Here is a 25,995-nt window from a genome sequence, read left to right as displayed (position 1 = left end):
ACGATAGCTGAAACTGGCCAGTAAATGACGAGTCAACAAAAATTTGTTTACATTGAACAGCAATGTTATAATCAACTGGGAAAACAGCCTGGTGATATTATGTTCCACAGGTGGACAACTCTAGAAAAGAAAGTTTACCCGTGGAAGTTTCTCTTAGCTCTATGTATACAGAGGGAGAAAGGGAACTTATTGACATTGGTTGTAGCTTGATGAGATTTTGTTGTGAATGTTTTATATAGGGGGTATATAGATTAAAGAGCAGCCAAGCATCTGTCAAGGAAATTACGATCGAACAGGGAGAGACTAGCAATGTATTCAGTGAGAAAGAGGCTGAAAAGTAGAGAAGAAGACGTTATCTACTAGATTTTGAAGTCGGTTTTGTACTTTGTCAAGGCAGAAGACAGTACTCCAAGTGACACCTCCCGAGATGTGGCGACAGTACCCTACCTTAGGACATATTTAACTCTTATACAGGTGAGGAATTGTGTCAGCAGCGATATTTTTGTATTTATTTATTTTTTTTTAAGCAGCAGAATGATCCAACCATTTTTCCAGTGACCATGGCAACAGATTTGGATACTTCTGCGTTTACTGACCCACAGTTTCCACAAAATTTCTCGGGTGTGCCCGGCCACTGATGCAAATAACCAGAAGCAGACGATTGCGAAACGTTATACCGCTACGAGAAAATTATAATGATAAACAGGAAAATCATGGGAATACAGTAAATAAAATTAAAAACATGTATCTAACCCATCCCTAAAACCTAACCCTAAAATGTGTGATTAAAATTAACTTTTTTTAAAAATTTCTTTCAGTTTATATATAAAAAAAATTGAGGAAAGCTCAGTCGACCTTTTCCGGTTATTTCCGTCAGCTGCTGAGCACATCAGTTAAATAGTAGCATTCAAATTAAGGAGCGAGCGAGAGAGAGAGAGAGAGAGAGAGAGAGAGAGAGAGAGAGAGAGAGAGAAAGAGAAAGAGAGAGAGAGATTTCCTTACTTGTAGACTGTAAAGCTTCCCATTCACAAAAGAGAAAGAATAAGGACTGTTTTCATTCAGTCTGCTGTACCAAGCCAAATTTTCTTTCTTTTTTTTTTTTTTTTTTACATAGGAATTACCACTTATCAAGGCTCAGAGACCACTCGAGGATAAGGGTTAAGAGCATACAGTAGTTAATTGGACAATATAATAATCGTTAGTAATGGAAATTCGGTAAATTTGTTAACTTAAATGGAACAGCTCATCAAGAACTTGTTTATGTTGGACTTGAAGACAATCAGATTGTAGTTTGCTGGAAAGCAGAAAAACGGAAGACAGTTCCACAGGCGTGCAGTTCTAAGAAGCTTTGTTCATGGAATCTACGTTTAGGTTTAGGCACAGATAAAGAGTGGAGGGAATTATTGATAGTGTTTTCAGCTAGACGAATGTTTCTTGTGAAAGTTTGGCGAGGGAGGGAACCATAGATTGAAGCTCAGTCGAGCACTTGCCATTTTTTGTGGAAATCATAGATTGGTAAATGCAGAAGCACTCAGATTTGATGTCTTTGATGTAATGAATATGAGTGCATCCGGGATTTCCTTACAAGAAAATGGTTGGATAGTCAATCCATAAATATAAAAGAGACATCGAAAGACACACCGAAAGCCTCACGCTAAGGATATTACAATCTCTAACCACAAACATCCGTTCAGTAAAGCGATTTACTAGATTATTACTCGAATACAGAAGCCAAGATCACTCAGCTACTTCAAACAAATACATCTCTTTCGCATAACATATCAGTCTTCCATTTCAGTTATTGTTTGTGTGTTATGCTCACATGAGCACTTCGGTTGCCATATTGAATTCTTGGATCTTCTTATCAAAGTTGAATCCAGGGCCAGAGTCCTGAGAGGGCTTTTGTTGCATCTCAAGAGAGAAGAATTTTTGGTCAGTCCCAGCAATGTGATGAGTTGTATGCATGAATAATGACTATTGAGTTTCAGATGTGAGAAGAAAATTCTTGTCATTTAGCTAGTGTGTGCATAGATCTGTGGAGTCTTGTGGAATTGAGTTGTGGATGGAAAGTGACATTTTTGATGCTACTAAGACTAAGCGGCTTTCTTTTAACAACCGCAAAAACCTTCTCAACCACCGATTGCCATGACAAATAACACCCTACTTGAGATCACATCCTTAAAACTCTTTGGCTTAACATTCACAGGCAACAGGAATAGGAACAAATACATTTTGAGACATTGCCAAGACTGCTGCCAAGAAAATGGGCTCCCTCTACTATGCTAGAAAATTACTCACACCAGAGAGTATCCTATATCTCTACAAAGCCATCATTTGCCCATGTATGGAGTATTGGTGCTGGGATGGTGCTTTTACCTCTAATCTCTCACTCTTAGAGAGGGTTCAAAAACAGAGTCTCATATCTGATAGGTCCTGCACTATCGGCCAAGTTCTAACCTCTGTACCATAATGTTGCATTCCTGTGCCTGTTTCACAAGTATTTTAATGATGTGCTTGGATAAACTCACAGCACTTGTGCCTCTTGACATTGTAGGGGACTAGGATAGATAAATCCCGTTACAAGAGAATAATGAAACGAATGAGGAATTGAAGGAAACAAAGGCTCAACTAATGGATAAGATAAACGTGGTTTATTTGCTGTTGAAGGAATGAACATTTTAGTTAGGATATATCCGCGCATATATAACCAATGTTCGTTGCAGGACTGGTGTTGTAGCAAGAAAGGAAATGTGTTTTCATCTCAAGTTCGGGTCACTATTGTTTGTTCGCGCGTGGGAAGAGAAATAATTGTTGTAGGAAAATTGAGAAGGGTAGTCCAGCGTGTGTATGCATTGATACGGAATGAACTTGAGTAGGGTAGTATAATTAAACAAAGCGTACTTATCTTTTCAGACGACGGGGGTGGTAAGTGGTGGCCAGTCGTGCTACTTCGGTGATATGTGTCAGGCTTTTAACTGGAGAGCGACGACTACATTTATCAACCTAGCGGCGCGGCGTTTTTGCCTCCTGTGTTTTTCTTCTTTTTCTTCTTTGGTTTGTGTAAGATAGGCATTGTTAGAATTGAAGGCGTCTCGGCTCATAACGTGAGAGCGGAGTTGGCTTCAGTTCACTGGTGCCTTATTTCTTCTTCTTCTTCTTCATCTCTTTAGGTCGGGTGGAAGAATGTCCGTGCGTTCACTGACGCAGCTGGGCGAATCTTTTTTTTTCTTTTCTTTTTCTTCTTCATTTCTTTAGGTCGGGTGGAAGACTGTCCGTGCGTTCACTGACGCAGCTAGGCGAATCTCTCCTCTTTTCTTTCTGGTCCCTTCCTTTTATAGTCGTAAACCGGCTCCCAGCGGCTGTGATAATTTAGGCCTTTATTTTCGGCGGGGAGCTCTGCCATTGGTTCATAATTCTTTTACGGTTTCTTATTTTTCTTTTTCCAAACGGAAGCGATGCGTGGAGCCATGTGCAAACGACGATTTTTTTATTTTGTCTCTTATACTGGAGACGTTAGCATCCAGTTGGCATGTTCCCACAACATACATACTCCTGACTAACGTAACATAATTCAAACCCTTCACTGTTGAGATCCATAGATGCTGGAAAACCTTCTATTTTAATAGTTTTTTCCTGAGACTGCTAGACTTTGGAATTCACTCCAAATTTTCCTGCTTTCCTGGCTGTACTAATCTGTAGAAATTTAAATGTAATGTCAACAAATAAGTTCATGGGTGAACTGTGGCTTTAGAAATATATATCACTTAATGTTTTTGTAAAACTAAGTGTGTTTGCAGCTAAATTATTAGGCTAATTAAAGCGAACTTCCTTTAGCGTTTTGTCCAGACGAATACAGCATTCAAAAGAGGGGGAACATAGGATTTTCGCCTTCACCCAAAATATTAAGTGCTCGTTAATTATTCAAAGAAGATTGCCTTGCCTAGTCAGATGGTACCATTTTAAAATTAAGGGGAAGTAATTCATCTCACAATAGTTAGACAAAGGGAAGTAACTCTTTTTATATATGTATAATTCGATGCTTTTGGGTGAGACTTTTTAAAAAAATCTGAACTTATTGAAAATTATACGGATGCATTATTTTAAGAAAGGAAAAACAATAAAAATAATATATAAAAAAAAATTATTTTTAAATGTTGGAATTGTTTTTTGTGTGTGTTTTTGTTTTTGTCCACATTTCTTATTGGGGAAGTGGTATTTTCCACTAGAGAGTCGTGAATTTAACAATTGCCGTGCTTTTAAACCTCCTAAACAGTTACATAATAATTATGATTATATCCGTTTTCAATTTAACAATTTTATTTGGGTTTTTCTTTTGCCCACTATTATATTGTTAGAATCTTCTTTTGTAGTTGTGGATTTTCTAATGAAAAGTCAGCTTATATGCAAATGCTAAGCTGCAAAGTGTTAAATTTAGTTAGAAATTATAGGAATTCAAACTGTATTTTTTTTTATTCCATTTTAATATTTTTTAAAAATAAAATACTTAAAGATTTATTAGATTATGTGTGCGTGCACACACACACACACACACACACACACACACACACACACAAATGATTATACTCCTATATAACAGAGATTAATTTATTTCTCTCACCCCCAAAACAGTTTTAATATTTTATCTCTTACTGCACAATTAATTCGCTCCTGATGTAACTATCACTAGACGTTGCATTCCTATTATGTTACCTAGCATCTTTTCTTTCTTCCTGATGAGAAGCATTAGGCTTCAAAATACCATGGTATAAAGAGTTCGTACTTACTCTACACCTCTAACTGATGTATCACCTTTATTGAATAACGTAATAAATTTATATATATTTTATATCGTCATTTTTTTTCTTTATTGATTTATATATCTATATATCTATAAAAGTGAAAATGTGTGTGTATGTCTGTCTGTCTGTCTGTCTGCTTGTCTGTGTACACTTCCCTACCAAATAACTCTGTCAATTTTCGGTCTACGGACTCGAGATTTAACATAAGGGGTAGTGAGATTTGGGAAAATCTTTTTAATTGGTTTTTGGCCAGAAATTTGGCTGTTAAGGGGTCGAAGTTCAACGATTTGACCTTTGAGAATTCTACAAAACTCCTCCACCAATTTTGGGTCTAAACATTTGAAATTTAAGATATAGGTTCTTTGGACATGGATCTAACTTTATAATTTGATTTGAGCCCAAAACAATATATGTTAAGGGGTCATAATAGGGGTCAAAGTTTTTTAAAAATTGACGTCTGCGGACTCTACCAAATTATTCAGCCAAACATTTGAAATTTTACATAACGTGTATTCAAGCTTTTTATTCGTTTTTTTCTTTTTTTTTTTTTTGCTGAAAATTTGGATTCCAAGGGGTCAAAGTTCAAAAGATTTTACCTTTGCGGTCTCTAGCAAAGTATTTAGCCAATTTTGGGTCTAAACATTTGAAATTTTACATAAAGGGTATTCAGACATGCAGCAAGATTTTTAATTAGTTTTTGGGCGAAAATTTGGCTGTTAAGAGGTCAAAGTTGAAAGAGTTGACCATTGCAGACTCTACCAAACTCCTCCGCCTATTTTGAAATTTTAAGCTGGACATGGGTCAAACATTTTAATTTAATTTGAGCCCAAAATAATAAATGTTAAGGGGTCAAAATTTGGGTCAAAGTTAAAAAAAAAAAATTGAAATCTGCGGTATCTACCAATTTTCTCTATAGTAGTTAAGGAAGCCGATTATATAGAAAGGCATTACCGTACATATTCACACTTTAATATATACATATGCACATAAATTTATGAACAGTACATAGGGCCCGAGCAAAGCCAAACGGAACTGCTAGTATATCTATAAAAGTGAAAATGTCTGTGTGTGTGTGTGTCTGTGTCTGTGTACATTTCTCTACCAAATAACTCTGTCAATTTTCGGTCTACAGATTCGAGATTTGACATAAGGGATAGCGAGATTTGGGAAAATCTTTGTAATCAGTTTTCGGTCAGAAATTTGGCTGCCAAGGGGTCAAAATTCAACAATTTGACCTTAGAAAACTCTACCAAACTCCTCCACCAATTTTGGATCTAAACACTTGAAATTTTAAATGTAGGTTACTTGGACATGGATCAAATTTTTTAATTTAATTTGAGACCAAAAAATAAATGTTAAAAAGTCAAAATTGAGGTCAAAGTTAAAATAAATTCAACCTCAGCGGTCTCTACGAAATTATTCAGCCAATTTCTGGTCTAAACATTTGAAATTTTGCATAAAGTGTATTCAGAGATAGAGCAAGCTTTTCAATTGGTTTGAGTCGAAAATTTGAATTACCAAGGGGGTCAAAGTTCAAAAGATTTGACCTTTGCGATGTCTAGCAAACTACTCAGCCAATTTTGGGTCTAAACATTTGAAATTTATACATAATAGGTATTAAAACATGTGGCAAACATTTTAATCAGTTTGGGGGCGATAATTTGGCTACAAAAGATCAAAATTGAAAGAGTTGACCTTTGCAGATTCTACCAAATTCCTCCCCCAATTTTGAGTCTAAAGACTTTAAATTTTAGATGTAGGTAACTTGCACATGGTTAAACCTTTTAATTTTGATTTGAGACCAAAATAATAAATATTAAGGAGTCAAAATTGGGGTCAGATTTTAAAAAATTGACCTCTGCTGTCTCTACGAAATTACTCGGACAAATTTTGGTCTAAATATTTGAAATCTTACATAAAGTGTATTCACATGTAGAGCAAGTTATGAACAATACATAGGACCTTAGCAAAGCCGGGCTGAACTGCTACTATGTTAAGATGTTCACAATTTTGGGGAAATAATTCCAGAAAATTGCTCGATTTTAAATAAAAAAAATTGTCAATATAAGAGCTTAATATTTATTTATTTAAAACTGTATAGAAAGTCAGAAAACTGACGGTACCAATGTTTTTCTGGCCTTCAGTCAGTTATATATATATATATATATATATATATATATATATATATATATATATATATATATATATATATATATATATATATATATATATATATATATATTATATAAATGTCTGTCTGTCTCCAAGTTTTCAAACTCTATTTTCTCCGGAACTAAAAAGCGCAGAGCAACGATAGGGCCCTCAAATCATTGGATTTTTATGGGCCGTTCTTTTATTGGTTATTAGCCGGGTTAAAATAGTTTTTAAGGAGTCAAAAATGGCTCAAAATTGAAAAAATTGTTATACATTTTGTACATTCATCTTAGTTTATTTTTAATCAGTTCAAATGCGTGTGTTGTTGGTACAGTTGTAACGTCACCAGCTTTCAATGCTACAGTTTTGCTTTCGGTTTCGATTTTAACTGATGCCACCCAAATACTTTATTTTACTTTTGAAATCACGACTATAATAATATATACGAAATCTGGGCAAATTAACAGATCATATTTAAGCGTATTTTACGACCAGGCTAATCCCCCCCCCCCCGCAACGCTAGTATATATATGTGTGTGTGTGTGTGTGTGTGTGTGTGTGTGTGTGTGTGTGCATGTATGCGTGTGTGTATATGTCCTGGTTGCGGAGTGGAAATTTTAATTTTAATAAAAAATTAAAAAAAAAAAAAAAAAAAAAACATAGACAAGAAGAAAATATGAATAAAATAATAAAAAAATGCTGGCGGGTCGGCACCTAGGATAAAAATGACCCCTCAACCCGTTTATACACCGAGCGGGAGGAAGCAAACAATAGTGTGCCCGATAATAACCTTTGGAGTGTCGATTTTTTGCTAAAAAAATAGAAAATTAAACAAAATACTGGAGGAGATTACACTTTTTGTACGCTTGGTGACATTTATCGAATATGTTTCTATCACATCCAGGTAAATAGAAGAATGAATTAACTGGCCTTTGTATTTATTTTTTAACCATTTTCTTTTTCTTTTTTTTTTCTTTTTTTTTTTTTTTTGCTAGGTTGGTTATTCTGGAAAATCATATCATTTCGCTAGTTATAATGTCAAGCAGAGTCAAAAGTATTTATAAATAAGGAAGTGGTGATTTTGCTCCTGTCCGTTGCTCTACTAGTGTTGCCAATAGCAACGCTGACGGGTCAATATAAACGACCTATAAATAACAACAATTATTACAATCTCAACTTGACTCTCGATTTATTATTTGTTTAGCCGGACTTCAAAACGAGGTAAGTTTCGTCTTCTTCTCCTCCAGTTCTTTGATACAGCGAGAGCGCGTAAGAAAATTCTCGGGCAGAGCTTTCAAAACAGAGGCCGCATCATGGTTTTTTGGGCGATCGTTTTGTTTGGTAACATGGAATTATTTCACTCGTTTGCAGTCGCTGCTATTTTGAAGTCATGGGTGTAAGCCGCCATCAAAAGACTGTTTTTCTCTTGTACCAAACGGTGTTGTTACTTACTTACTTACTTACTTACTACTACTACTACTACTACTACTACTACTACTTCTACGACTACAGTAGTAATAATAACAATAACATGGTAAACAATTGATCCCAGCAACAACCAAAACAACAACAACAACAACAACAACAACAATAATAATAATAATAATAATAATAATAATAATGCCACCCAAATTCCAGTGAAGACCAGCGGTCATTACTAATGATAAACAGCTGTTGCGATAACGCAAATTCATTTGCAAAGGTTATTGAAAAAAGTGGAGAGTACTGGAAATCCGGGGAAACTTGTTGTCACCCAGACTCCACCGGTTGTTGTCAGCAAGTAATTTCCTGATGATGATCTGTGCAAGCCTTTTCTAGTCTCACACAAAAATACGCGTTCACATTTCAAACCATGTTTCTTGCCATACACATACGCGTACGCAAACATACGTGCGCACGTACACACACGTATATATATTCACGTTCATGTACATACACTCACATTCATGTGCATACACACACACGCTAACGTACACACATGTGCGCACACATACGCGCACACGTACGCACACACGGACAACGTCACTTCCCTTTAAAGGAAATCCACACATGCACAAAAGACCACCTGAAACAACTACAAAAGCAAGAGACTTGAGCTGTTTCCTTCTTTTCGATTCGGTTCCCGAGTTGAGCGGTCGACGGACCAACTGCTCCCTTTCGGGGCGCGCATCCGTGCGCGTCACGTGTGGGGCAAGAGCCAACAGACAGTATGTACACCTTACACACTTTCTCTCTCCATGTCCTGGATTGACTTTCTCACTCTCTCTCTCTACAACAATAGACTTTCCCTCTCACCAGTTAACAGCGAGAGACGCACGACAAACTGGATTGACTTTCTCTCTCTCTCTCCCTCCTTCCCTCCCGCCCTCTCTCTCTCTCTCTCTCTCTCTCTCTTTCTCTACAACAATAGACTTTCCTTCTCACCAGTTAACAGCAAGAGACGCACGCCAAACTGGATTGACTTTCTCACTCTCTCTCTCACTCTCTCTCTCTACAACAATAGACTTTCCCTCTCACCAGTTAACAGCGAGAGACGCACGACAAACTGGATTGACTTTCTCTCTCTCTCTCCCTCCTTCCCTCCCGCCCTCTCTCTCTCTCTCTCTCTCTCTTTCTCTACAACGATAGACTTTCCTTCTCACCAGTTAACAGCGAGAGACGCACGCCAAACTGGATTGACTTTCTCACTCTCTCTCTCTCTTTCTCTACAACAATAGACTTTCCCTCTCACCAGCTAACAGCGAGAGACGCACGCCAAACTAAACACATGCTGTACCTTTTTCTTTCATTTGTTTCTTCATGAAATAAATTCTAGTTCGTTTATTCCAATAAACGCGTTGGTCGTTTCTTTCTCAATTCAATTCATTTTTCCTATTTTGTATGACTGGGGGATATATATAATATATCCACTAGTCCGCTATAGACCTGTATGAGAACTCCAAATAATAATAATAATAATAATAATAATAATAATAATAATAATAATAAGTGTATGATACACACACACACACAAAAGGGATGGTGTGTGTGTGTGTGTGTGTGTGTGTGTGTGTGTGTGTGTGTGTGTGTGTGTGTGTGTGTGTGTGTGTGTGTGTGTGAGAGACCATAAACTGACGCCACACCAATTAAATGAGGAGGGTCAAGGAGGATGGAACGACCGAGGAGAAAAAGAACTAGCCAGACCTCCGCTGGTTGAGTGCAAAGAGGATTAGAACCTTGCCACCCAAATTCCAGTGAAGACCACTGGTCACTGCCAACGAGAAATCAATGGTAGGCGGCTGTTGCGATAATGCAAATTCTTTTGCAAAGGTTCTCGAAACAGGTGGAGAGTACTGGAAATCTGGGGAGACTTTTTGTCACTCAGACTCTAGAGAACACCACAAGTTGTTCTCAAAGAGCAAGCTTTGATAATGGCTTGTGTGAATACTCCTAGTGAGTAAATAATAATAATAAAACTTTTTCAGGTAAAATTTAATAATTAAAAATGTATTAAAATTTTCTGGAATTCTTACTTGATTACTTTCATTAAGTAATTTGAATTTTCGATTTTTTCTTCTTTGTGCGATTATTTACATTGGTTTGAAAGCGACTAAATTAAATACAGTCGACTGCTGGCGGCCACTGGGTAAAATAATTCAAATTCAGTTCAGCCTGGTTTTGTACTGTTCATAACTTTATGTGCATATGTATATGTATATTAAAAAGTTTGACTCATATCCAGGTTACCTACAGCTAAAATTTCAAGTGTTTAGACCCAAAATTGGCGGAGGAGTTTGGTAGAGTCTGCAAAGGTCAACTCGTTCAACTTTGACTTCTTGGCAGTCTAATTTTCGTCCTAAAACTGATTAAAAAGCTTGCTGCATGTCTGAATACTCTTCATGTAAAATTTCAAATGTTTAAACCCAAAATTGGTTGAATAGTTTGCGAGAAACCGCAATGGTCAAATCTTTTGAACTTTAACCCTTTGGTGGCCAAAATTTCAGCCAAAAACCGATTAAAAAGCTTGTCCTATGTCTGAATATACTTTATGTAAAAGCGATATAACAAGATATTCTTGTAATATACTAGCTGATTCGACCCAGCGTTGCCCAAGATGCAGTGAAATCATTTTAAATTTTATCTTTATTTAAATTAAACCTAAAATGATTTCACTGCATCCTGGGTAACGCCGGGTCGGATCAGCTAGTATATTATAATATTGTGTTGTATCTTTTCATCAGATTATTTATTTGTTTGTTTTGTTATTTTTATTTATTTATTTTATTATTTTTTGCTAAAATCAGTTTGCTATTAAATCTGATTTATATTTTCTCTACCTCTTCTTTCCATGCACTTAAGGGAACAACGAGGATTGCCCGAATCATTCACTAAGCAAGCAATGAAGCCTTTATCGAGTTCAAACGACGAGGATGACGATGAAGCAGAAACGAACGCCGGCGTTCTTTTCTGGATAAACAAACATGGATTTCCCCTGGATAACGAGACTTGGGAAAGAATGTGGGATCATGCTATAAAGAAGCACCCGCACATTAATAATGTTGTCAGTAATATACGAAGATCTACTCTGCCTTATGTAAGTAACGGAGGAAACTATTTGCTCATTGTTCATACTTTATTCTTTTTTAATGGCATTTTCTTTTAATTGCATTCCTTTTATGGCATTTTTTCTTTAATGTTTCATTTAATGAACTTTTTAATGACATTCATTTTTATGGCATACTTTTCTCTGATGATCTTCATTATGACATTATTTTAATGGCATTTCTTTTTAATGGTGTCACATCTTTTATTACATTTTTTTAATTACACTGCTTTCTTTTACAATATTCATTTTAATAACATAATTTTATATAATGTCTTTCATTTTAATCACATTTAAAAATGTGATTAAAATTAAAGAAATTATATAAAATTATGACATTCATCTTAATAACAAATATAAAAAAGAATGTTATTAAGATGAATGTCATAATTTTATAACTTTATTTTTAAATCACATTCTTTTTAATATTTCTTTCTGTAATCACATTAATTTTAATTAGATATTTTTAATAAAATTCTTTTAATGGCATTCCTTTCTTTGATGGCATTCGTTTTAATAGCATTCTTTTTACTGATGTTAACGTTCTTTAGCAATATTCTTTTTAATGGCATACTATTTAATAACATTATTTTTAACATTCCTTTCTTTAATGGTATTCATTTTAATGACATCTTTTTAAAAACACTCTTTTTAATGGCGTTCTTTTATCTTATTCCTGTAAATTCTAGTGTTAACATTATATTACAAACGTTTTTTTAAAAAAAAAAAGGAAAATATTAATGCCATATGTCGACATTTCCGTTTTAAATCTATGCTCCTATAAATTTGTGATTTTTTTTGTGTATTGATATTCATATTAAAAACCCTTTTTTCTATTTATTTAAGAAGAAAATACCCCTTTTATATATGGATCGTAGAATTGTATTCATCTGCAAAAGATCTAGCTAATTTGCATATTCTTTTAAACATTCATTTTAATTAATTCCATATTAATTTTTTCGGTTTTCTTATGGGGGTGATCATCTTTAGTTAATTATTACGTGTAATTATATTCATGCAGATATTCTACATGATTTATACTATTTTTACATTTTCACCCCAAACAAGGCACAATGTCACTGATGTAGGAGGCTGATAGTATCAGGGACATAAGTTTCAGGGATACTATGTAGGAAGTTGAGCAGCAAGATGTGTGTTCATATTACACTTGAACTTCTGTATATCAGTACAGTTGGGGAAGCAGAAACCCAGAATGGAATTCCAGAGTCTAGCAGTTCTGGGGAAGAAACTATTAGAGTAGAAGGCTTTCTAGCATCTAGGGATTTCTACTGTGTAGGAGTGGAACATTGCTGCTTGTCGGGTTTGACAAAGGTATTTACGTCGAGGGGGTACAAGAGCTTGTAGTTCGTCGGAGCTTCCACCATTAAAATACTTGCATAATATTTGCGGAAAAAGGTTATAGTAAACACAAATCTCTTTCTATATATATTTATGTAAGCGTATATATATTTAGGATTGATATGTAGTTTGCTTGAAGCATTGTGTGGGATAGGTATGTAAAAGAGATTTAGAAGGCTGTCACAATGCGAGGAATGAATTATAGTCGCTGTTGGTAAGAGGAGACGAGAACAAGTGGCGATTTACAAATCAATAAGTATATATATATATATATATATATATATATATATATATATATATATATATATATATATTTTATTATTTTTTATTTTTTTTATATATATATTTATTCAGTTGTATGGTAAAATGTCTTACTTGTATTCATGCAATGTATTCCATTATTAATTTCGGAAAAATTTTCCCTTTTTAAATGGTATTTGTTTAAAAAAATTTTGCTTACAAAACTCCTCTGTCAGTTTTTGGTCTACAGACATGAAACTTAATATATAGGGTATTCGAACCCATGCGAAACTTTATATTTGGGTTTTAGCCGGGAAAATCGGTGCAAAAAGTGTGAAATTTAAAAAAATTAAATTTACCAAGTGAAGGTTGAACGACGGCATTACAAATATGCAGGCGTAACGTACTGGTTCATGTTTTAATTTTTAGCCTTGCAGCAAACATGTCCTCATAGTTCAGGAAAGGAAAAAGTTATTCATAAGCTAAACGTTTTGGTTTCGATTCTCGGTAGTGGTACACGAGTAGGAGTGTCAGAAGTCGCCATTAAAAAAAGGAGTGACTAATAGACTCGCTATCTTTCGAAGCTTATAACAATATGAATAATGTAATTTAAACTCTAATTTTTTTTAATAAAAGGAGTGAAGACCAAACTTTAAAATAATAAAAGGTTTTATCGAAAAAGATACAATATTTTTTTTAATCGGTTTTCTTTAAAAAAGATTTCACGAAATTCAACGAATTTTAACTTAATCTAAATATAATAAATATATATAAATTCAAAAGAAATCACTTACTTATATAAAATACCTCCATTCTTCATTTATCAGAATTTATCCATATTCATATTTTATATTCCATGTATTTCTTAAATAAAATAATTTTTTTAACAACCATTTTAAAAGACCGCCATTACGTTAGTAAGCCGGTGTTTATTGCTTTTATTCCTGTTTTGAAATACGGATGAATAAAAGGGCTATAAAACGTAAAATAACAACACATACGCGTGAGCCGTCAAGCCTTGTGCTTGAAAAAAATGGATCACAATAGGTGGAAAATGATCACATTTTACTTATCAGTTTTTACCTTAAAAAAAAAACACTCGACGAATTTTCGATTTTTTTTCTTCTCTCAAAGAAATATATGAGTTTTTGATTTAATATATTTTATTACTTCTTTATGGAGTGAATTTTTTTTTAAATATCTAAAAAAAACATTGAATGAAATAGAAAAAATTGTCGTAATTGTACGAACTTTTCTAGACAATATAACAAGGTTTCACTTAAAAAAAAAATTCAACGTGTTTTTTTAAAAAAGGGTTTTAAACTTTAGACTTTACAGGTAAATTTGCAAATAACTATTCTTTTTTTTTGTTTTAAATTAGTTTATTTTATTTATTGATCTTTTATCTTCATTTTGTGATATATAAATTTAAGGTGAGAAAATTAATTATTTTCATTTTAATAGACATTTCAAAATGGAGGTGGGGGTGAATTTTACAAAAAAAAAACGCTTGTCCAGAATATTATATGCGGTTTATTGGAAAGAGCATAAAATTTCACATTGAATCTGAAAATATCGTAAAAATTGAACCATTAGAAAAATTTTGATAGATTTTTAAAGTTTAAAAATTGAAAAAAATTAACTCGTAAAATTCAATTGATTGCATAAAAAAATGACTACATGAACGCGCAGGCACTTTGTAAACACTGTTTGTTTTTTTTAATAAAAAATAATATTTCTATTATTTTTTAAACAACTTTAATAGTTTATTTTGGAAGTATATTCCATAAAGAAAATAAACAACCCACTTTAAAAGGAGAAATTACGAGTATTTTTATATTTTATTCGCAGTTTTGTGTTAGAGGTGTCAAAAATTCCCCCAAAATTCTGACACACCTAATGCACGAGTCAATTTTTTTTTCTTTTTCTTTTTTTTTTTTACTTTTTAAAGCATTACTATATATTGGGTCCAATATAAGGTAATAATAAATACGAAATCTGCATTAATCACTCGGAGTGGGGGGGGGGACTGCTTGTATCTTAACATTTTTTTTCCATTTTGGGAAGTTTTTAGTTTTTCTATTTTTATAATGTTTAAATTTAACTTACAAATAATATAAAAATCTTTTTTCTTGATCGCTTTTCACTGTGTACTTTCAGTTTGTACATAACTGTATTAGATGGTAGGAGATAGGACGAGTGGTATGAATAAGAGTCGAATGATAAGAGAGGTAGTAGAAGGAGGCGGATGATGTAAATAGTTAAAAGAGACAGAAAGAAAGAAGGGAAGAAAGAGGGAGGGGGAGAAAAGTGGAGAGAAAGGGAGATAGAGGGCATTTTATGACATTACAAGAGAGTTTAATAAATTCTTGTGTATGATTTTTATTACTTTTTAAAGTCGCAGCACTATAAGAGATTAATAAATAAATGTTTCCAAATTTTCAAAGTATTTTTAAGTTTTGAGGCACCGTCTCTCATTAGAAAATTCAAATATTTCAGATTTTATCCATAGTCATTAGACGCCAATTATACTATATTCTCTGCGTTTCAATTTCTTCTTATAACACCTTAAGCCTTAAGAATCAAAACCATATGATGGATTTTTACCAAAATTAAAATAAGGATTCTATACATAAGGTTTAATGTCCAGATAGAGGGACCAAATAAACGACAGTCTTTGTGCAGTACAATGTGATTTTTATACTAGCAGCATAGGCAAAATATAATAATTTATATTTTGTCAGTTCAATAAGGAAAAATATCAATGGGATATTAATTATATAGTATTAATATTAATATATATTAATATTAATACTATATATTATATATTTTAATTATAAATGCTCGTTGTAACTAGGTATTTCGAAGCCTAATGCTTCTCATCAGAAAAGGAAAAATGCATAAGGATAAAGAGCATTTATAATCTCTCCACTTTGATGCTTTTCTTATTGAATTGATAAACAAATTCATATACATCAATATATTCCTTATTTTGTTTATTATATATATATATATATATATATATATATATATATATATATATATATATATATATATATATATAATAGGAAACAGAGTCTTGAAAATACTTAACTACTCCATATCCTTTCATCTGTGTTTTTAATCTTCAATTTTTAATTCACTTTATTTATCATTTCTTTTCTCCATTTCATGAACTCTGCACTATTTTTATTTTTTCATCTGTGACTAGTTTTCATATAATACTATTTCGATTTATGCCAGATTCATATGCAAATTCATAGATTCACTATTGTTGTGAAGGAACATAACTGGCTATACACCGGTTACAAACTGTATATATATATTGGACTGTTTGGCAGACAGCGGCAGACAGGGGCAGACAAGCAGTCGCAGTAAGACGGATAGTCTTACGTGTTGATTATCAGACTTTCTTCCCCATACTTGTTACTATGTACTTCTATTTACCTTAGGCGAGCAGCCTTACGTTTCTGTATTATAAATAAACCCCATTACACATACCACTCGGTGTAACTCACGTTTGTCTTTATTTCCTAAGTATTTAGGAATATAACAATGGCGACGAAAGGATGTTCTTTCTCTTAACAGAGATAAATTACCGTACCAAGGACTGTGTACAATGCAAGGATTTTTTGTTTTACGAAAAAAACAAACTACACAAGGATTTTTGACCACGTGCGTCAATGAATTAAAAAATTTTTCCTACCTAAAGTAGCGAAAAGTACGGATTTTTCTTCGTAAAGAACTCACAAGAAATTATAGAAACATGTTCAAGGTAAAGTGGAATTTATATTTATTTTGACAAGTAAAAAAAAAAAAAAAAAAAAAAAAATGGTCGCAAGTTGAATTCGAAACTACACTAAAGGATTACGAGTTTCGAAAGAAAAAATATAAATACAACAACTATTGTACCATTTTATGCCACGTGGGAACGGCAGCCATATATTTTTTTTTTTTTGGAAAATTAATTGTTTGTTATTGCCTTTATATAAATAATTGGAACTATTTGTCGTGGGAAGTAAGAAATATTTTGTGTATGAACTTACGTTGTTGAAAAAAAAAAAAAAAAAAAAAAAAAAGAATTATTTTACAAAGCCTGTTGAATTACTATGGATGAACTTTGTTGAAACGTGTTGTGTCTGCATATTGCTACTAATTTACGATATACGTAAATTTACGATTTTTCTTTGGAATTATTGTGTAGAATTCGAAAAGACATTTTTGTACTAGAAGCTAACATGGAACAATTAGCAGAGTTAACTAAGGCTCTAGCCCTTAGCATCCAGGAACAGACAAAAATGACTCAACAATTTTTAGCGCAACAACAACAACAACAACAAATTCAACAACAACAGCTACAGCAACAGCTGCAACAACAACAAGAAAGAACACAAAAAACTTTAGAGGCACAACAAGAACAAACAAACATACTACAACGACAAATGTCGACACAGCAAAAGAATTTAGAAAAGCTAATTCTAACGTCGACCGGGAAGAAGACTAATTTTTCTGCCGAGGGTATTTCAAATTCACTAACGGAATTTCGTTACTCCCCGGATACTGGTGTTACTTTCCCTGCATACTACAGAAGATACGAAACAATTTTTACGAAAAGATGTTTAGACTGGACCGATGAGGAAAAAGTTACCCTGCTACTACAAAAACTGGGTACTGATGAAAACACCAAGTATGCAAATCTAATTCTACCAAAAAAACCGGAGGAGGTTTCGTTCGAGGAAACAATTAGTACCTTGTCGAAAATATTTGATAAAAGGGATAGCCTATTTCACTCTAGATACAAATGTTTGAACATTCAGAAGGCAGAAGCTGAAGACTATCTAGAATATGCTTGCACTGTGAACTGTTTATGCGAATCATTTAAATTGAATGAAATTTCCGCAGACCAATTTAAATGTTTAATCTTTGTACAAGGTCTCACAGCACCAAGGGACAAAGATATACGTTCACGGATCCTAACAATTATGGAGGCGGATCCTAACATAACATTGCAAAAAGTCACTGAAGAGTGTCAACGTCTGATTAACATAAAGAAAGACAACACTCGCATTGAAGAGAAAAATATTTTTAAGGTGCAGCAAGTAAAAAGGCAAGGGACCACAAGAAAGTCCAGGTTCCAAGAACACAGGATCCTTAAAGGATACAAAGACCCAAAGCTAAAGTGTAAATGTTGTGGTAGTTTAAGACACAACAATAAGACCTGCTGGTTTAGGAACAAAATATGTTATGAATGTGGTCTCAGAGGTCACAAGGGAACATACTGTGCCCAGAAGAAAAGACAAGGGACCGATAATGTAAATACGCTTCGCATGAATAAAGAAAAAAGCTGCGAAAGACGGAAATATGTTGATGTTCGGATAAATGGACATCTGGTTACATTGCTTCTGGATAGCGGTGCAGATATTAGTATTATAAATGAAGATATATGGAAAAGGATAGGTCGACCTGAATTAACGAAAACCAGAAAGACGGCGAGAAGTGTGTGCGGCAAAAGATTAGAGTTCAAGGGAGAATTAAAATGCAAAGTGACATTCGCTAACCAGACTCATAAATCCAAAGTGTACGTCGTACCAGGAAAGAATACATGCCTGTTTGGGGTAGATTGGATTGTCCTGTTTAATTTATGGGAGAAACCCATAAATTCGTTTTGTAACGTTTTAACTGCAGAAAAAGCAAACCAAAGGGAAGACTTCCTGAAGGATTTGAAAACTGAATTTCCCAATGTTTTTGCCGAAGGACTAGGACTCTGTATTAAGACAGAGGCAAAATTTGAATTAAAGAAAAATGCCACTCCAGTATTCAAACCTAAAAGGAATGTGCCTTTTTCAGCGATGGACGCAATCGAAAAAGAGTTGGATAGACTTCAACAACTGGAAGTCATTGAAAAAGTTAACCACACAGATTGGGCAAGTCCAACCGTGTATGTAAAGAAAAAAAATAACAGAATAAGGGTCTGTGGAGATTTTTCAACGGGTTTAAATGACTGTCTATTGGACCATAATTATCCCCTTCCGTCCGCAGAAGATCTGTTCGCTAAGCTTAACGGAGGAAAATTTTTTTCTAAGATAGACCTCTCAGATGCTTACTTGCAAATTAAGATCAGCGATGAATGCTCCAAATACTTAGGCATAAATACTCATAAGGGCATTTTTAAGCTAAAGAGGCTTCCTTTTGGATTAAAGGTTGCTCCTGCTATTTTCCAGCAAATTATGGACACGATGCTGGCAGGGTTGGAATTTTCAATGGCCTACCTTGACGATATCCTAATTAAAAGTGAAAATTTGCAAGATCATAAGAAGCATGTAAAAGAAGTATTCAAAAGAATACAGGAATTTGGTTTTAAATTGAGCCCAGAAAAATGCGATTTTTTTATGAAAAAAATTAAATATCTAGGTCAAATAATCGACAAAGAGGGTCGAAGACCGGATCCACAAAGGACTGAAGCAATTGAAAAGATGCCTGCTCCAGATTCAGTGACAAAATTAAAATCGTTTTTGGGATTAGTTCAATACTATGCAATTTACATCCCTAACATACATAATTTAAGAGCTCCTCTTAACGAGTTACTGAAAAAGGGTGTTAAATGGAACTGGAATAAGGAATGTGAATCTGCTTTCCAAAATATCAAAAGATGTCTACTGTCAGACTTAGCATTGGCACATTTCAATCCAGAAAAGGAACTAATACTAGCAACGGACGCCAGTGATTACGGTGTTGGCGCTGTATTACTTCACAAGTATGAGGATGGTAGGACAAAAGCTATCGCCCATGCTTCAAGAACGTTGGTTGCAGCGGAGAAAAATTACAGCCAAATTGAAAAAGAGGCGCTGTCGATAATATTTGGAATTACAAAGTACAATCGATTTCTCCATGGACGATCTTTTATTTTGCAAACCGACCATAAACCCCTACTTACCATATTTGGATAAAAGAAAGGCATTCCCACACATACTGCGAATCGATTACAGCGATGGGCTGTAACCCTCTTAAACTATCAGTTTAAGATGGAACATGTATCCTCAAAAAAGTTAGGACACGCAGATGCATTATCACGGTTGATCCCTAAAAGAAGCGAAAGTTTCGAAGAAACGGTAATTGCTGCGCTTAAAGACGAAAGTGAATGTACAAGTTCAATGTGTAATATGATACGTGAACTTCCGGTAACTTTCGAAAAAATAAAAAAAGAGGCAGTAAATGACATTTTCATTAAGAAAATGAAAAATCAATTGGGATGGATAAAAAAAAATAAAAAGGTAGATCAAACAACGCCTTTTTCCATCTGTGAAGATGTGCTCATGTATGGTGAGAGGATCGTAATTCCACTAACGTTACAGAGGAAAATTCTGAAGGAATTTCATACAGGTCATCCGGGCATTTCGAGAATGAAATCCCTTATGAGAGGATATGTGTACTGGCCTGGTATGGACAAGGAAGTTGAAAAATGTGTCAAGACATGCAGAGGATGTCAATTAGCAGCTCGAGATCCTCCAGTAAAAACGACGCCATGGCCAAAGACGGACCTACCCTGGTCACGTCTGCATATTGATTATGCGGGACCTATAAATGGTTATTTTTACTTGATTATTGTAGATTCTTTTTCAAAATGGCCAGAAATATTTAAGTTTAGACATCCAACAGCAAAAAACACTGTGAGTGCGCTTAATGAAATTTTTAGCCGTTTTGGAGTGCCAAAAACCTTAGTGAGCGATAATGGAACAGCATTTACTGCTCATGAATTCAAAGAATTCTGTGACTCACTAAATATTCTACATATGACAACACCTGTGTACCATCCACGATCGAATGGGTTGGCCGAAAAATTTGTAGATACGTTTAAAAGGGCACTTAAGAAAAATCTTACTACGGACACAGACGAACAATGTATTCAAACATTTTTAGCAATTTACAGGGTGACACCAAATCCTAATAATAATGTCAATTCTTCCCCGGCTGAGCTAATGTTTGCAAGAAAGATAAGATCTGTCTTCGATAGGCTGCTACCAGAGAAAAAGAAAGTTTTCAAAAAAGAAAACCTTAATACCAAGTGCTTCTCCCCAGGTGAAAATGTATATTTCAAAAATTTTCAAAATGGACGAAATCAGTGGGTTGAAGGTATTATCAAAAAAAGGATTGGGAGCATGGTCTATACCATCCAAGGATTAAGTTTTGTCTGCAAAAGACACAGAAATCAAATACGTCCCAGACTGTCTCCAAATGTGGAAGAGACACCAATGGAAACATTGTGCGATATTTTTGATATACCAAAACCAGCGTGTGTACCGCAAACAATGAATATTTCGCCTGAACCGACCATACGGGCTGGACAGAAACCTTTACCCCGGGTAACGCTGACCAGAAGGAAAAGCGCAAGAAAGAGAAAAGTTACCAGGAGATTAAGCCCTGACCCTAAAAGGAAGAGGTATTTAAGCTAAAATCAGGAAGATTTCAGCTTCAGGGGGAGGTGTTGTGAAGGAACATAACTGGCTATACACCGGTTACAAACTGTATATATATATTGGACTGTTTGGCAGACAGCGGCAGACAGGGGCAGACAAGCAGTCGCAGTAAGACGGATAGTCTTACGTGTTGATTATCAGACTTTCTTCCCCATACTTGTTACTATGTACTTCTATTTACCTTAGGCGAGCAGCCTTACGTTTCTGTATTATAAATAAACCCCATTACACATACCACTCGGTGTAACTCACGTTTGTCTTTATTTCCTAAGTATTTAGGAATATAACAACTATAATATTCCTTTGCTAATATCTTTCCTCTGATTAGAAGAGGCACGTCTTTGAAACTTTGCAAATTAAGGAAATTTTAATATTTCTTATTTTAGTATCCTGTCAAACAATAAATTCATGTAAAGTATACTTTAGTCTTAAATTGTTTTCTTCTCTCCCCCTCTCTTTATATATATATATATATATATATATATATATCATAATTTAGTAATTTAAAATTTATGATGTGAAACGATTAAATTTCAAATCTAGAATTTTTATTACATGCAAGACAAAGAATACATTTCAATAAGTATATTTCCTTAACCTATAGGTTTTCGATATTTAACCATCTCCTCAGAGGAAAAAAATATTAGCAAATGCTATAATGGTTTATACCCAATTTACTATATGTAATAAACATAGAAAATCATTATTAAAAGTTTTTAAATCATAGAGTAAGGGAAATTATATATTGGTTCAGAATGAAAAGGATATTGAACTTCATATACAAATTGAATGGTAAATCCTGAAGTGAGAGTATTTGGTAGCAGGGAAGTAAAAGAATCCAATGCATGTCATAAATCTTCCAAAGTATAAGAAATAATCCGAAGTAGGCAGGATTCCTTGGTATCTCCTTTGGTTCGATGAGATATCTGGTAAATATTTTATTATATCAGTCTGGTGAAGATGTTTTCTTTAATAAACATATAATTTTATAGTTTTTTGATATATAAGTTTCATAATCCATTTCAATGTAATTTAAATTTGTGAATAAAAAACAATTTCCGGAGACAGATGAAGCAAGATGAAATAAATGAAAGAAAAGGAAGATTTGTCTGGGTTTTAATAGGTTTCGTTGCTATATCTCTCTTTTTTTCTTTTTCTTTTTCTCCCCCCCCCCCACACACTTTGTTTCTATCTCTCCCTCTTCCTTTTTCGTTTCTTTTTTTTTCTTCATCCATTCAAATTCGAATCTCCGACTATCACCTTTCCAAATTTTAGAATAAGAATTCAATTGGATAATTTTTTCACTTGTGCTGATTTATAATTATGATTCATAAACATAATTTTAATCACAAAATCTTTTTTAATATCTATTTTGCTTGGCTTTGTTAAGCAATTCTTTTCTTTTCTTTCATTTATTTCATCTTGCCCCAACTTACGAAAATAATAACTTTGATATAATGTCTGGTTTGATTATTTTATTACAAACACACCACTCAATTAATTAACATTTCATTATTTTTCATAATTCTTGGATATGTTACTAATTTCGACATTCATTTCTCATAATTGTAACCCACATTATCGCCACCCCCTTACAAAAATAATAACTTTGATATATTGTCTGGGTTTATTATTTAATTACAAATGCACCAATCAATTTACTCACATTTCATCATTTTTCATAATTCTTGGATATGTTACTAATTTCGACAATCATTTTTGATATTTGTAACCCACATTATCGCCTCACCCTTTACTAAAATAATAACTTTGATATATTGTCTGGGCCGATTATTTCATTACAAACAGACCAATCCTCACATTTCATCATTTTTCATAATTCTTGGATATGTTATTAATTTAGAAAATCATTTTTCATAATCCCACTGTTAAAAATATACATGAAATAAAGTAATGTTTAAATCGTAAACGGTTTCAGCTATTTCCAGGACTTATTTCACATCCCCCACCCCACTGATAAAAATATACATGAGGTAATGTAATGTCTAAATCGTAAACTGTTTCAGCCATTTCCGGAACTGACTACATATACCCCACCCAACTGTTAAAAATATACATGAAATGAAGTAATGTTAAAATCCTAAACGGTTTCAGTCATTTCCAGGACTGATTTTATATCCCCCATCCGAATGTTAAAAAAATACATGAAAATAAAGTAATATTTAAATTGTAAACTGTTTCAGCCATTTCCAGGACTGACATCATATCCCTCACCCCACTGTTTTAAATATACATGAAATAAAGTAATATCTAAATCGTAAACTGTTTCAGCTATTTCAGGGACTGACTTCATATCCACCCTCCCCACTGTTAAAAATATACATGGAATTAAGTAATGTTTAAATTGTAATCGGTTTCGGCCATTTCCGGGACTGACTTCTTATACCCCAACCCACTGTTAAAAATATACATTTAATAAAGTCATGTCTAAAACGTAAAGTGTTGCAGCCATTTCCGGGATTGACTTTATATCCCTCCACCCCACAGTTAAAAATATACATGAATAAAGTAATTTTTTAATTGTAAATGGTTTCAGCCATTTCCGGGACTGATTTCATATCCCCCACCCCACTGATTTAAATATACTAATTTTCGAAATTAATACATGAAAACATTATCACAGTTAGGGATTAGGCAATCATTACTTTAACATGAATTCCTGAGTGTTGTATTAGTCTTAGCATTCCAGTGACTTTACTCCCCCTTCTCCTTAACTCAGTATTACTTGATATATTTACGTGATTTTTGGAATGTTACAAATAAGCCCTTAGCGTGCACTGATTTATTTACCTGTTTTTGGAATCAGCAGTTCAGCCATGTGATTTTTGGAATATGACATCTTATGTTACTGTAGTATATCATAAATATAATATACACATCTTTTATAACATACGATAATGACGTTATCATCGCAAGTAAACACGCCTGATTATCTTCTCTCCCCCCTCCCTATGGTGACAGAAGCAACGTAAGGCGTTAAACTTAACGGTTAAAAAGTGAATGACTTCAAATTGAGGTCAAACATCACGCTTGCAAGACAGTTTTTAAGTGCGTATGTAATGAGGTCCAATCCGCACTTGATTTTACTGTGGGATAGTTCTTTTTACCCAACTTTGTCTGGTTTTGTTTCCCCAATGTGTTGGGGAAAACCAGCTCCCCCTTTATTAGGGGAGTATCCAAATGAAAGCAATTGTCTGATATGACGGTGAAAACCGATATTGACCAAACATCTATTGCTTACTGGACGCTACCGGCCCATAGGCCGAAAATCGCGCCTTAATTTCACCAGTTTCGCTTTTATACGAAAAAGCAGAGTCAACACAAGAGGGGCCGAAATAGCAAGAATTGTGTAAAACTTGATGTAAATAAATCTAGCTGCGATGTGCATTCACAATTTGTGCATATTATGATCTACAGTGTATATAAGAAGTTCTAAGCGATATTACCGCCCCCCTCGGGAACCTCCTGAAAAAAGCCTTTCTTGGGCATACAAAACTTTCACATGCGTTTTGCCTTTTATATATATAGATAATAATCAAACATAAAATACTGATCAGAATTAAATATTAGAATCGATGAAATCGATTCATAATACTTTTTTATTTTAACAATACGGACCAATGTCTGGTCCTTATGACTGATGAAACAGATTTTAGTTTAGAAAAGGTTGTTGAACACAAAAGTACAGCGGAAAAAACTTTATATATCAGCATTCATAACCAAATTCAGTAGATTATAACATTCATGATATAATTGATTAAAATTTTAAATATTGTATTCAAATTCCGAAAATCACAACAGTGTTTGTCCATATTTACGTGTGGTTCCCAAAAATCACTTTTCAGATGCTGCACTTCCATTTCTTGTTCTCTTTTGGTGGAGGAGCAGTCCTTCACGACTGAGATAATTTTTTTATTTTTGTACCTTTTCTCCACGTTAAAAAACGACCCTGGTGTCTAACTCTGTCCCATGGGGAGGCATTGTAAATAAGTACATTACAGGAAAGTTTAAAGAACTTAATGATTTTCCTTATCAACATATAAACATTATAAATTAGAATTCAGATAACATTCATTGATTCTCAAACAGTTCTAGAACAAAACAACGTTCAGGTAGAGGGACCAAATAAACGACAGTGTTTGTGTAGTACAATGCGACTTTTTATTTTAACAGAACTGACCCATACCTGGATCATCTGAACAATGAAACTGATTTTAATATAAACAAGTGAAGCATGCACAGTGAACAAGGCACAAAAAAGGACTAAGTTCAGCACCCCCCCCACCCCCATTTAGCCCCAAAGGTTACCCAAGGGACGTTAAATTCTGGTGAAAATGAACAAACGGTGCAAACGGTGCAGTTTTAG

The 25,995-nt window shown here is 34.0% G+C and overlaps 1 protein-coding gene across 6 annotated transcripts in view; it reads left to right on the top strand.

Moving 5' to 3' along the window:
- The window catches only part of LOC145260509 (tubulinyl-Tyr carboxypeptidase 2-like), a 99,917-nt gene that overhangs the window by 9,773 nt on the left and 64,149 nt on the right, over positions 1 to 25,995 (top strand). For 4 of the 6 annotated variants that reach the window (XM_080118631.1, XM_080118634.1, XM_080118635.1 and 1 more), the window contains exon 2: positions 11,292 to 11,526. In XM_080118631.1, the coding sequence (XP_079974757.1) occupies positions 11,292 to 11,526 (235 nt within the window). Of the gene's footprint in view, positions 1 to 7,835; positions 7,858 to 8,052; positions 8,175 to 11,291; positions 11,527 to 25,995 lie in introns of those variants that run through there. The other 2 variants (XM_080118633.1, XM_080118632.1) reach the window with 2 other exon arrangements.

This window comes from Euprymna scolopes, chromosome 36 (assembly GCF_053919585.1).
Source record: "Euprymna scolopes isolate OS-2025 chromosome 36, ASM5391958v1, whole genome shotgun sequence".
NCBI lineage: Eukaryota > Metazoa > Mollusca > Cephalopoda > Sepiida > Sepiolidae > Euprymna > Euprymna scolopes.
This window is presented reverse-complemented; position numbering and strand designations above follow the sequence as displayed.